This window comes from Colletotrichum godetiae (genome assembly GCF_030913485.1).
Source record: "Colletotrichum godetiae strain CBS 193.32 chromosome Unknown BDP55scaffold_12, whole genome shotgun sequence".
Taxonomy (NCBI): Eukaryota; Fungi; Ascomycota; class Sordariomycetes; order Glomerellales; family Glomerellaceae; genus Colletotrichum; species Colletotrichum godetiae.
In genome coordinates this window covers 417,797-430,540 of record NW_026851260.1, presented here as the reverse complement: position 1 = coordinate 430,540, position 12,744 = coordinate 417,797, and the positions used below count along the sequence as shown (strand labels likewise).

General features: G+C 52.5%; 3 protein-coding genes across 3 annotated transcripts; 2 read left to right on the top strand and 1 right to left on the bottom strand.

Annotated features, from left to right (window-relative positions):
- Positions 1 to 2,146: 2,146 nt before the first annotated feature.
- BDP55DRAFT_726633 (histone-fold-containing protein) lies at positions 2,147 to 3,440 on the top strand (the record flags this gene model as incomplete). Its single annotated transcript, XM_060579174.1, has 4 exons — positions 2,147 to 2,470; positions 2,540 to 2,673; positions 2,796 to 2,914; positions 3,034 to 3,440. The coding sequence occupies 4 exons, from the start codon at positions 2,147 to 2,149 to the stop codon at positions 3,438 to 3,440; spliced, it is 984 nt and encodes a 327-aa protein (XP_060431951.1).
- A 996-nt stretch (positions 3,441 to 4,436) lies between these two features.
- On the top strand, positions 4,437 to 6,703 carry BDP55DRAFT_62649 (uncharacterized protein). Its single transcript, XM_060571636.1, has 4 exons — positions 4,437 to 5,558; positions 5,924 to 5,979; positions 6,052 to 6,328; positions 6,391 to 6,703. The coding sequence occupies exons 1-3, from the start codon at positions 4,933 to 4,935 to the stop codon at positions 6,324 to 6,326; spliced, it is 957 nt and encodes a 318-aa protein (XP_060431950.1). The 5' UTR covers positions 4,437 to 4,932; the 3' UTR covers positions 6,327 to 6,328; positions 6,391 to 6,703.
- Positions 6,704 to 8,386: 1,683 nt separating this feature from the next.
- On the bottom strand, positions 8,387 to 10,680 carry BDP55DRAFT_629857 (chromatin remodeling complex subunit; the record flags this gene model as incomplete). Its single annotated transcript, XM_060572077.1, has 3 exons — positions 8,387 to 10,155; positions 10,287 to 10,370; positions 10,614 to 10,680. The coding sequence occupies 3 exons, from the start codon at positions 10,678 to 10,680 to the stop codon at positions 8,387 to 8,389; spliced, it is 1,920 nt and encodes a 639-aa protein (XP_060431949.1).
- Positions 10,681 to 12,744: the final 2,064 nt, after the last annotated feature.

Genomic DNA, 12,744 nt, shown 5'->3' with positions numbered 1-12,744 from the left:
TCTTGTTTTCCCTCTTTTTTGCTTTGCCGTGTATCATCCCCCCCCCTCCCCTCATCATCATGGCGTTGGCCACATTGCGACACCTGCCATCCCAGGATGACGGGCCACGATGGCAGGCGGGACAGGTGAAACGCGATGCCTTTCTTCCCCGCCGGAGGAGTGGGTGTGCAAAAAGTTGGGCATCGGGGACGGTGCGAAGCGGTGGGAGGAAGAGGCGAGGGAAGGAAAACACGGGAAAAGAAAGGTGTGTGTGTGTCGTGGATATGGCATTGTTAGGTGAACGACCTGGTCTTTGACTTTTGAGTGGTGTCTTCGCATTTAGACACATACGCTTAGATGCCTCTTTTTCTCGTCACAACTTGTATGGTATTAATGCCACTCTCAACTCGGAGGTACGGATGGGTCTTGAAGAGGCTGTGGCGTATGTATTTGTCGGTTCATCATTATCCAGAACGGGCACATACCAGTCGAGATCGAACACTTTGTCATTTCCTCTTCCTCTCTTCGTACGTTTTTTCCTCGTCGCGATGGGGATCTCATTCGTTCGGAAAAGCTGTCCATCTCGGAATTATTGGGGGCTGGTGGACACCTCTTCCCTCGGATGTTGCTTACTTTTCATCTCTTCCTTCTGGGTCTTTTGACATCTGTCATGACGTTTCGAGTGTAGTTCCCTCGGCGTTGTAGTTCTGGACTCTTGTCTCCGCGCGCGCGCGCGTCTTCGTTGTGTCATACCTGCGGGTTCACGATTTAAATTCGGATGCTTGCGGGGGAGGGGGAGACATAGTAGCAGGGGAGATGGATGAAGGCAAATCTTCAATTTTGGGGTGTGTGAGTTCTATATTCCCAGGTTCTCGGAAGGAGAGAGGGAGTGGGAGAGATAGATACCTAGAGGATGAGGAGACGAAGGATTCCGGGTCATGGGACGGCGAATCGGGGACGGGGTTACGGGAGGTGTAAACAGGAGGGTCGGGGGAAGATGCGAGATGGCCTGCGATCTTGGAGCTGTTGGGATATATGTTGATAGCTGGGATGGGGATGGACGATGATATGCTTGAGTACCATTAAATATCGTTGGCAGGTCGACGCTCATGTGACGGATGTGTGTGAGGAAGATCTTGTTCGTGCCGCCCCAAGTGCCTTGTTATCGAAGAAATCCAAAATTGGATTTTGTGAGAAGATTTCGTTTGTTCTTGTAGATTACTCTTGTACTAAAGAGGTACGTATGAAAAGTGCGTATGAACTTATGTTAATTGATATTGGAAAGCCCTCGCCAGCTTGGATGGGTGCATAAGTGAGGATGAATTTCAGAGTTGTATCTGCTGCGCTCTTTCATGGTGAAAGTCTGTCAATGCTCAAGATGATGTATAAAGCTGATTTTCAAAAGAGTCGGTGCCTTTGAAATAATGAGACCAATTATCGTTTATGGTGCGTTAATGAGTAAATGAGTAAGTACAATGAGTAGGTGGACGAAATGAGAGAGAGCTTTGGATGAGAACGGTGAGTGAGTAAATAAAGCATTGAGATGAGAGAATGACAGATGCACTTAACGCGTCCACCCTTAAAAGTGGGACCAGGTCGCGTCCACTAGAGCGCAAGACGCGCTGGCCAACGACGACAGCGCACCTCAACCACTCGTTGTCCTGCCCACCGCTTCGAGAACCGCTGCTAGATTCTCGAAAGGCATTGATTCAATCTCGTCTGCGATAGTGAAGGGGTCTTTCAGCCACTTCAGAAGTCTCAATTGGCCCGTTTGCAGCAGCTTTGCGAGCTCAAGCTTCCTCCTGGTTCATCTACCCAAAGCCGTAGACTACGGCTCATCCCGAGGGGCTTATCGCATCTTCCCTGCACACGAAAAACTTCAACTCCTCGACACGCAGCCGACAAAAAACGATAGAACAATCAGCTCTCGAGTCCACAGAAGTATAGAACTACTTACTTCTCCATCAAACCCACGCAGATCCATGGGAAAGAAGCAGACCTTGAGAGAACCAAGCTCAAGAAAAAGCGTCTAGGGGTCGTGTACGGAGTACGGGATACAACTCCATTTCCTCACATTCTTCTCCACAATAAATCCCTCCTAGCACCCGCTACCTCATTACCCGACTCAGTTCTCGACCCTCGACCTTCCCACTCGCTCTCACAAATCATGCCTCCGCGCAAAAGCGACGCGAGCCGGAGAAGCGACGTGTCCAACGCCCGCTTCATCGTCATGGACGAGGAACCCTCTGCCTCCACCACGCCGGCCAAGCCCGCGGCGGCACCTGCTGCCGCTGCCGCTGCCGGCACCCCGTCGTCAGCATCGGCGGCCAAGCTCACCTCCTCGGCGACGCCGTCCAGTGTGCCCGCGCCGACGCCTGACTCTGCTGCTGCGGCGGCGGCTGCCAAGTCGACGCCAGCGACGACTGAGAAGAAGGAGAGCCAAACCCATGACAAGATGGCCAAGGCGGATAGGGACGCTCTCACTATCGAGGTAAGGGGGAAACTCGTGTGATGCTGCAAACATCCTGCTGGGCTTGGCTAATTATCATGTAACCTGTAGGATCTCAGCTTGCCCAAGTCTATCATCACGAGGCTGGCAAAGGGTGTCCTACCGCCCCAGACTCAGATTCAGGCCAATGCCGTTTTAGCCATGGGCAAGAGCGCGACGGTGTTCATCAACTACCTAGCTTCTCAGTGCGTCAAACCACTCTTGCATCCCTCTGAGATTCTTTGTCCAAACGGGCAGCAATGTCACCCAGGAGCAGAGGCCACCTTTGTTCAGTATAGGTGAAGCTAACTCGCATCGTGAATCTTAGTGCCAATGAGATCACAACAAATGCCGGCAAAAAGACTGTGAGCGCCGAAGACGTGTTCAAGGCTCTGGATGATATCGAGTTTGGTTTCCTGCGAGAGCCCTTAGAGCAGGAGTTTGCAAGTGAGTTTACCCTATCTATTGTCTTCTCGATGTCACCACCAAAGATCGCCTTTACAGGTCATAAATCTCGGTCTCACATTTACACTAAGAAAAAAAAACACGACTGACTGCAACCTCAGAATATACCCAAATCCAAAACGCTAAACGCACAAACTACCGCAACAAGGTCGCCGCCAAGAAGGGCGGTGCCGGGGCAGCAGGCACAACATCAGCAGATGTATCCCTCCTCTCCAACCCCGACGACAGCGTCATGACCGTAGCATCCACAGACACAGCCCCTCGCTCAAAGAAGGCCCGTGTGGACGACTCAGCGATGACCGTTGACGAAGAGGCCGATGACGCGGAGACGGAGCCCGAGGAGGAGGCTGAAGAAGAGGAAGACGAAGAGGCAGACGAGGAGGAGGAAGAAGAAGATGATGAAGAGGAGGAGGAAGGCAGCAGTGAGGAGATGCACGATGCGTTGGAGACGAAGGAGGGCGAGGGCAGTGACGTCGATGAGGCGCTCGACGGGGACGAGAGCGACTAAGTCTCGTTGTGAATCTCCTATTTCGGGGGTGACGATGAGAGATTGAACGTTTAGGGGGGTTGTGAGGTTACCTAGCGTGATGAAGGCAAAAAGAATGGGCTGTAACGGGGACTATCAAACCCCGGTTTTGGGTCATGGAAGGAAAGCAATGCGAATGGTTAATTTTTTGATAATACACATGTGTTTCGTGCGAATACGCCACTGAAGAGGATATGATCTTGATTCTCCTTCTTTAGTCACATTCGCGTTGGTGACAGTGCTATTGGCTTGTCGGCTTGGCTTGAAAACTCGGTCTCTTCGTAAGAGCCGGCGAAAGACATATCGCGACAGCCCGGCCCCCTCGCCCTCGGAGACGCGCCGCTTACTACCCCCGAGATTACGGTTCATTTGGACGGGAAGACAACTACACTCTTGAGGTCTGCCACGAACCTACGAACCTACATGCGGATAGGTTCATTATCTTTGAAGATAACCTTTCTATGAAAACACGATCCAGCCCTACCCGGGTTCACTACATCTCACGATTTTAGCCTTATCCCATTTAGACGAACGACAATCAAGCGTATATCGAACTACGCCACCCCACCGTAAGCTCTTTACGAAAGCGACGATCGACCGTACAGAATGACCATAAGGTTGTAGTATCTGCGTAGAAAAGAAGAAATAGTCATGATGTCAACAAAATACCAAGAATAGAAGAGGTCACGGCCAATACTGAGCGAATACGGAACCTAAACCCACCAAAAGGTTTATAATTTTGGGGGTTTTCACTGGCTATAGATTGCACGTGCGAGCGGCCCTTGATCGTATTCGCAGTTTTGGCCTTACGGCAGCCTCGATCAAAAAGCCTATGTCAGCGTCATGATCGCGCCATGGCAGATGTTAGCAAATATAGAGGCTGCAAACGCCGACTGTAAAACACGTGAAGTCCTACACCTCAAGGCAAAAGAGAAAAAAAAAAAAACAGTGAGTACCCTGTCTCTTCGGATGACATGCAAGAAGAGTAAAATAGGAAATCCCAATACAAACATTTTCTAATCACTGTACAATGCTTGGATCACACGCACATTTCCTTACACACAGACGCCCGTACATGAATGACCGCTTACAAACCAAGACCTAATAATCCCATCTTTTCTGTTTTGGCCTCCTATTAAGCTGTTTCTCCCCTCTCCCGCCAACGCCTTCTTCAACATTTCCTATCTTGGTGTTTTGATGGATGGTGCCCTTTTTCCATCCCCAACAGTTCCTCCGGTACAACCCCCAGCCCCGTTCATCGCTGGCCCATCTTTATCTAGTCCGTCCATTCTCCTCACGCACAGGAAGGGAAGAAGGGGGAGGGTGAGAGACGGTAATAAGACAAGGGAAAGCTCCATATCTGCCCCCACAAAGACGAGACGAAACGGGAAAGCAGGACAAGCAGACATAAACCTCGTGCACTTGTAGTCACATAGTAGGACCTATCGCAACTTCGGAGGCGGCCGACTGGATAATGGGGAGGCAGGCAAGACAAGGCAGCTCGGGTCCGAACGAGGCTTTCTCCGGGGGCGGTGATCTCATCTTCAGCCTTGCCACTCAACTCACACTCCCATCAAGTCGGCCTGCACAAGTCATCATCGCCCATCATCACCACCACCACCACTACACACCACCGCCTTTCTATCAAACGCCCTTCATCATAGATCCTCCCATCTCTCTCCCCCCCTCTCTCTCGCGACACCCCTTTGCTTCTTCCCACTCCGGATCTCTGGGTCTCAACCCACCCTCTCAACGCGCTCCGCGTTTTCTCTTCACTAATCCCACTTGGCGGTGCACAAGGGTTCCGAGGAAGACATCTACACACACCATGACGGCGCGGCGCTTTCACGAGACACCCATCGCCGACGGTCCTTCTCCAGGTTTTTTTTTTCTTTTTCTTCATCTTATCCTCCCCGAAAGTCCCGAAGACGCGGTTCTCTCCATTCCTCCTTTCATCACACCTCCCTCCCCCCCTCTCTTCCCTGTCCTCCCTGTTCAAGGTACCTCTCCGTCTCTACACTCGCACTCTTTCACACACCTCCCCAACTCAACTCAACGCTCCAACAACCTTTTACTTCCGCCCGAGGAGCCGCATATTCGGTATCGTCAACTCTCATTATACCCTCCCACACACTCTCTTCTCAGAAATCTCCTCCCCGGGCAGTAGTTTCTTTTTCCTAATCGCGTATTCTTTCCTACCTTTTTCCCACCCCAAACAGAGTATGCTCCAAAAGACCTCTTCTTCTACTCCAGTTTCCAAGGGGAGAGTAGAACTCTATCAAAGACTTTTCAAGCTTCTCCTTCTCTTTTGATTTTTTTTCTCCCCCTTATTCAAGAGTATTGTGAAGAAGAAAAAGAGTAATCCATCCCTTCGGCACCTCGAGTCGGCAGTTTGTACCACCCCTTGTCCAACAAAGCCACGCAATTACTCTTTAGGAGTCATCTTGAACTGAATGGTGAACAAGTCTCGGTGACCATCCGCCTCCCCTCCGATTTCGGGGGAAAACAAAGTCATCCAAGAGTCAGTCCCGATAGACACATTCCCATAATCCAACCACAGAGCAAGACTAACGAGGGTGAACCGTGGTGTAAGAGCACATTGAGAACAGTGTACCACTCATCCCGGCACCCTGTCCCTCCCCGCGTCCTCCTCCTCCGCCTCCTCTCATCCTCCTCCATCTCTCTCTCCCACCACCCTTGAAAGAGTCCGAACTAGTTACCCAAAGCAAACCCAAGCTTCATCACGAAAACGGGGAAGGGTGGGGAGGGAAAGGACGTAAAGGTGGAAGAGTACCTTTGGCTTCGGCTTCTAATGCTCTATTCCCTCGGCCGAGAGAGTTGGAAAAGGGGGAGGGGTGCTCGGCTTGAAGGCACGTGAGAAACAAAAACAGTGAGAGACAAAGAGACAAGCTACAACATCCGTCCACCACAGACGTCCATCACAAAACGTCCCAAAACATCCCACATCACATTAGTCGGTTAACCTTCTTCCATCACCTTGAACCATCTTTCCGTGGGACCCGGTCGACAGAGGCGAGGGAGAGGAGGGGTGGACGGGGAAAGGAACCTGACAACTGTGAAAATACAATGGTGGTAAAGCGGCAATAGTCCGTTCGTCAGGGGGGTCAGCCTAGGAGGGCATCGCAGAAAAGATCAGACACAGTTTCCAAAACCTGCCGCTGCACCTGCAGTATTGATGGATTGAGAAGAGTACACAGACCCTTGTCTCACAACATGCCGGTCTTCGTCCCGATAACGAGCCTCTTCTACCATGGAGAAACTCAAAGTGACGACCAGATGGCACATGCATCCTCCGGGGCACGCTGTTACCGGTCACCCTCGTCCATGCTTTAAATAGTTGTCCCAACTGAGAGAGAGAGAGGGAAACAAACCTGCAGGCATGGACATATCAGGTAGTCAGTAACGTTGGGGCGCAATGTTTGGAAAGGAAAACGTATTTGCATTCAAGAGAAGACATCGAAAAAAAAAACCCAAGACTAACGGTCCTCCAAACGTGTCTCCAAACAACCACCATCTTAACTCGTGTCCGCACCGTCCATCAAGTCGTGAATCGAGTTGTACAATCAAGAAACAAAAAAGACCAAAAAAAAAAAACACGAGCCACAGGTGTTCGATCGACACGGCCCTCATGCAATCCCAAAGAAGCCTCCCTGCCACTGCCGCGGAAGAAACGAAACAAATCCCACCCCGATGCCGGATCATGGCGCTTCCCGGGTTCCTGGTAACCAAAACATGACAACCAATATCGAGTTTCACCCAAGCAATATACAACTCCTTCGATGCTGCCGTATCGGCCGACACAAAGATAAAACAAGGCCAAAATAATTTGACCGCCGACGTGCAGACTGAAAAGGGTCCTCGCCCATGTCAAGTGCGCCCTCCAGGACCCAAATGGTTTTCGCTGTCTTCGAAAAAGGATGCACCCTGAATTGGGGGTAAACCTTAAAACCATATTGTGACTTGTCTCTCATGGTTCTTCGCTTTCGTGATGCCCTTGACTCCCTGTCAGAGAGGCGCCCGGTTATACCTCACGGGCCATGTCGATATCAGAACACACCACAACACAAGTGTCATTCGTCGTGAGACATGAGCTTGGTCTTAAGCTTGAAAGCTTAGGCACCAAAGGATCCCTAAGAAATGACAATGTGCATGGCTTCGTGGCTACACCTCCCCTCAATCGACGGCTGCTGAGTGATGAGGCTCAAAATCGCCATAGTCGTCAACATTGCCGCGGCAAACGTGGCTGAGTAATGTGTGTTCAGTTGCGCGGTGACGGGGACGCGTGAATGTGGTGTTCGTGTGGTATCGTGTATTCGAGAGGATGAGAAGGACTAACTAAGACAGCGCGTAAAGCGAAGCGAATCGGTGATGGTGGACGGCGATGGTATCAAACTGAAGTCGGAGGTTCCCGTGTGCCAACGGCGAAAGAAATCAGAAACAATCGAAACAGAAAAAAAGTGTCCATGGGTGATGATGAGGATGAGAGAACCGAATCCAACAATGATCAACGGAAAAGAAACAATGCATCCTCCCTAAGATGCCAAAAAGAAGTTTGACTAAATCACGAATAGAGACGCGTTACAGTGAAAAAGACCCTTCCCTCCGCCCAGGACCTGAGCCCATGTGTTCCTGGTTCCCCACTACTCCTCTATCCATCCTTCTCGGCCAAAATGCTGTACGAAGACTGACAGGCCCGCAGCCCAAAAGCACATAGCCTCCACCGAACTGTATGCTTGGGTATCCTTCAGAAGGGCAGCAAGGCTGCCAAACCGGCGAAAGCCAGGGAGTAACCGCCACCTATATATATGAAAGGGACAAAAAAGTGTAGTTGGCACAACGCTGTTTGTTGTAGAAGCGAATTTGCGAGTTGAACGGAGTCATCGTGTTTCGACTCTTTTCTCCGATCTTCATTGAGGTTGGCTCGACCACCACTGAGCTGGCGTTTGCTGGTTGGACCAGGCCTGCGTCACGGCCGGAGATCCCTGGTTCGGCTGGGGCATGTACTGGCGCGGAGTTTGGTCTGTCGGGTAGATTCCCTGTCCGGTGGCACCGTAACTCTGTCCCATGCCTGGCATTCCCGAAAACTGCATCCCCGGCTGCACGCCGCTGGTCGCATGCCGTAGTTGGGGAGCTGGCGACTGCTGATGGGGTTGCTGGCCCTGTGTCGTGTACCCAGAGTAGTTGTGTTGTTGAGGATTCTGCTGCGTCTGGGGCCACATTTGGCCAGTCCCGGGGTAGTGGTAGCCCTGAGCACCCTGAGGCATGCTGCTCGCGCTCCCGGCTGCAGGCAAAGTCGTTGGCTTGTTGTTTTTCTGGGTAGACGGTTGAGCCATACCTCTCATCGGAGCCTGGCTGATTGGATTCTGCGCATGGATAGATTGAGAGTAAGGTGGGGCCGTCATCATCATTTGGGGGCTTTGGTTGGGCACGATGCCTGACTGCGGTGGCATATTGCTCGCCGTAGTATGCGGCGACTGTGTTGCTCGGGTAGTAGGCACAGCCGCTTCGCTAGTGGCAACGTTCTGGACGAGGTTGGCTGACTGAGGCTGCTCATGCGGCCTTCTCCAAATACCCTGGAGGTAGTCGCCGCGCATCTCTCGTTGCTGGTTGAGAGACCGGTTGTACTCGGCGGCGTGGTGGGCCTGGGCATGAACTTCTCCAATCTGAGCAGGTCGAGTTTGGTCCTGGTAAGCCGGGCCGGTAATTTCCTGACGTGGACCACCCTTGAGAATTCCGCTGTAGTCGCGAGGACGATTGTCACTGAGCTCTGATCCTAGTGTTATCACGGGCATTCTGGTCGTGGTTCCGGTTGGCGCTCCAAGCATACCTGGTTGGACGATTTGGGGTTGAGGGGCGCCGGGGAATTGGCTGGGTGTGTTGCTGTAAACGATCTCACCGTGGGGGCCGCCCAGCAGGACCTGGTTCTGCGCCTCAGCCGCAGCCTCTCTGGCCTTGGCTGCTCCCGGACGCTTTTCGCCAGCGGGATCGGCCTCTGTGAATCCTTGTTTACGGGCCTTTGTCTCCCAGTAGTCGTCCCGAACTCTTCTACCATTGACAATGACACGGCTTCCAAACTGGCGGAACATGGATCGGGCGGTGACAATGGCAATTTGCCTCGATCTGTATGAAAACGGCAGGATCTCCTGGCTGACGAGGTCGTCCTTCTCGGGTTGACTGGCAATAATCTTGAAGAGCGACCGATTCTTGTTGAATAGAAGATACGAATCACGGTATCCCAGAACCCTCGCGCACTCGGTTGCAAGCATGAAGAGCTTATCCCCCCGGTTGGGAACCAGGAAGGTTCGGCATCTGTATTCGCGGCCGCCCAGCAACTGGCCATTGGGCATCACCTTCTTCTCTCCGAACTCATCGATTTCTCTCGGGAGATACTCGTCGCCGGCGGGATTCAGCTGATCAGTGGTGTGATCTCTAACTGTAGGAAGAGCTTTCAAGGTAGTCTTTGTTGGCGTCGTCTTGGGCGGAGGTGAGGCCTGCGTGGGCGCGTAATTGACGGCCTGACCCCCAGGCAGCGGCGCGCTCTGGTTCTGGGGGGTTTGTGGTGGTGGGATATTTTGAGGCATGTTGGCTACTGGGGCCTGACCGGCAGTCTCGGAGATGGCACCGGATGATCTGGACGACTTGGATGACTTTCCACGTTTTCTCGGGTTGGAGTCACCTATAGAGACACCAGTGTTAGCTTGTATCGCGTTGCGCGCGGCGGGGAAAGAAGCAAAAGGTTACACGCGCGACTGCTGAACAGTATAGGCATGATGGGGAAGAATGAGTTTTTGGATGGGAAGGACATACCGGTAATACCTGTAGGTGGGTTTCCCTGGAAGTTGTCCGGGGAGCGGCTTCTTTTGATGCCGCGAGTGCTTGCGTTGAGCAGGTCTATACGATGATCAAAGCCGTCAGCATAATGTTATGGCAGGACAGTTGTGTTAAGAAAGGTCATAGCCATGGCTCAAACAGGCGAAGGGGGGCGCGCAAGTGGTAGTTGCGCATGGAGAAATGGTTGCTAATCCGGCCAGGGCCTCACAGTGGAATGCGATGACGGCTAGCGAGCAGGCTGGGTGGAGGCGGGGGTGTTGAAACTGGGGAGGGGGGCGCTGGATAGCGAAATAAGCAACATACCAGGAGAGTTGAGGGCAGCCGGGTTGATTGTCGCACTATCAGCTCCGTTCGGCTGAGTGGAGTACATTGAGCGCGCAAACGTCTCCCGGTAGATTCGTCAAGACAAGATCAGGACAACGAAAGACGTGTCTTGATATAGTTGGATTGCCTTCCGGCCGGGTCGCGGGCGAGGGCGACACTGGGTCTGGGGAGGGTGCGTTGGGTAATGCAGGGCAGGCTTATGCGTGCATGTGGTTGGCGCGAAGCTCTGAAATGTCCCTGGCGGAAAAGTATGTCGAGTAACAACGGGTAGGGGGAGCGGCCTGAGAAGAAATCGAAATAGAAGCTTTTTTCTTGCCTTTTGTTCGCTCTTCTGTACTGCAGGACAGGAATAAGAGGGTTAAGGGGGCGTATGGCTAAGGAAACTCTGAATTCTAGATGGAAATGCAAGAGTTGAGTTGCAGCGCCGGTACAACCAAGCCGTAGAACTCAATAGAGTATGGGATAGGGTCTGTGTCCTTGGGGCCCGGGGCGCGACGGGTAGGTAGGTTCTTTGGCGAGAGGGCCTGTGTGCAGCAGCTTTGTAAGATGTGAGGAGGAGAAGCGTGTGGCGAAAGGTTGCCGAATTTTCCTTCTTGATTTCCGCGCGGCGAGGAATAAATGAAGTGTTTCCTGCGGCCTCTGTATGATATGAAATGGAGCTGTTGAAAAGCCCGCGTCAAGGTGAACAAGGCGGCGAGACGCAAAGAAGATGTGTGGGCGCAGAATCTGAAGGCTGTCGCCGGTGGAGATGCGCGCGTAGGGTGGTGAAGGAGGGAAGATAATGGATGGTTGGTTGGAGTTCGCAAAGACGTCGTGTGGTAAGGTATACCTATGGGAAGGTAGGTACGCAGTATGGTACGGATAGGATAGACAGATGATGGATGGACGGGGAGAAGTGGGCGACCTGATGAGAACGGCAAGGTCGTGGTACGGAGGGGGAGGGTGAATGCAAGGTGCCTCGTCGAATCGTGCCGTCGGGGAGTGTAGCCAAAGTGCCCTTCCCTGAGCTGGCGGGCAGGCAGCGAGACTGAAAGGTACCTGGACGAGGTAAGGCACGACAGGCAGTGCCGGATGTACCTGTGGGTGTAGCGGCCTAGTCGGATGCTTGCGCTTGTCAACTTGCAGCCGAATGCCCTTCTGGGCGACTTCTGTGCTCCTGTCCCCGCGGAGGGTTTGCGCGAGGAGTGTGTGTCTGTGGTAGAGAGGGGTGGGTGAAGAACAACGCGACTCCCAGCGAATGGAGGGGGTTTCGCAGCCTAGGAGCGACGGGGATTATCTCGTGGGCGAACGGAGTCGGCCAAGTATGATGACGATGGGTCGGAGTTGTCGATTATGTCGTCGATATCAGGGACGGCGACAGGATGCTGGTCAGGGTCTCGGAGACAAGCTGACCAGGGGTTCACGGAGCGAGGTTATGCGACACGACGGTATGCGATGGAATGCGACAGGATGGGTGGATGGTGGGAAGCTGAAGAGAGCGAGGTGCAAGGGCGTCGTTGGTATCAACGGTGGTTATGAAGAAGGCAAGCCGCAAACAAAGTAAGGTAGGCGTCGGCTGCTTTGTTGCTCTGTATTTGTCTGCACGTCGTACGCAGCAAAGCACTTTGCGAGGCAGCCTTGTGGATTTCTCGTGGTTATCTCCCGATGGCGTTCTTGATTTGGGTGTAGCCCTGCCGCGTTGTGTATGCTGGGCGCGTTTAGGGAAGCATGTACGAACAATAGAGTCTATCTCTAAGGTAGGTGTCGTAGTGGCTCAGGTAGGCTGGGCTGTTCAATTTGCTCAGAGCGAGCTACCGTAGAAACTCGAGCAACTCGAACTTGCGCTAGCCCGTGCCAGCCCTGCTAGCGCTCTGGCAGAATCGTAATACTGCCTAAAGTGGTTAAATGCGGCCGCCACCTATTTTTGGCGTAGGTTAATATTTCGATCGATCTAACTAATAAGAGCTCGCCGTCGAGGCCGGACCTATAATTGATATAATTCAATAATTATTTTGGCTTTCTCGTCGGTTTTAAGCTTTTTTTGTCGAATTAGCAAAAAGGGCAAAAATGTTAATTAAAAGTAGTCGTACGTAAGCAACCGAGCCCCTAACTATCCCCTAGCCTACTGCCT

Bases quoted from the DNA above. Each gene is read 5' to 3' on its own strand.
- BDP55DRAFT_62649 (XM_060571636.1), top strand. From the start codon at position 4,933: ATGGGGAGGCAGGCAAGACAAGGCAGCTCGGGTCCGAACGAGGCTTTC. The intron at 5,559-5,923 runs GTATCGTCAACT...ATGGTGAACAAG, and splicing joins CCCGAGGAGCCGCATATTCG to TCTCGGTGACCATCCGCCTC. The intron at 5,980-6,051 runs GTCAGTCCCGAT...CCGTGGTGTAAG, and splicing joins GAAAACAAAGTCATCCAAGA to AGCACATTGAGAACAGTGTA.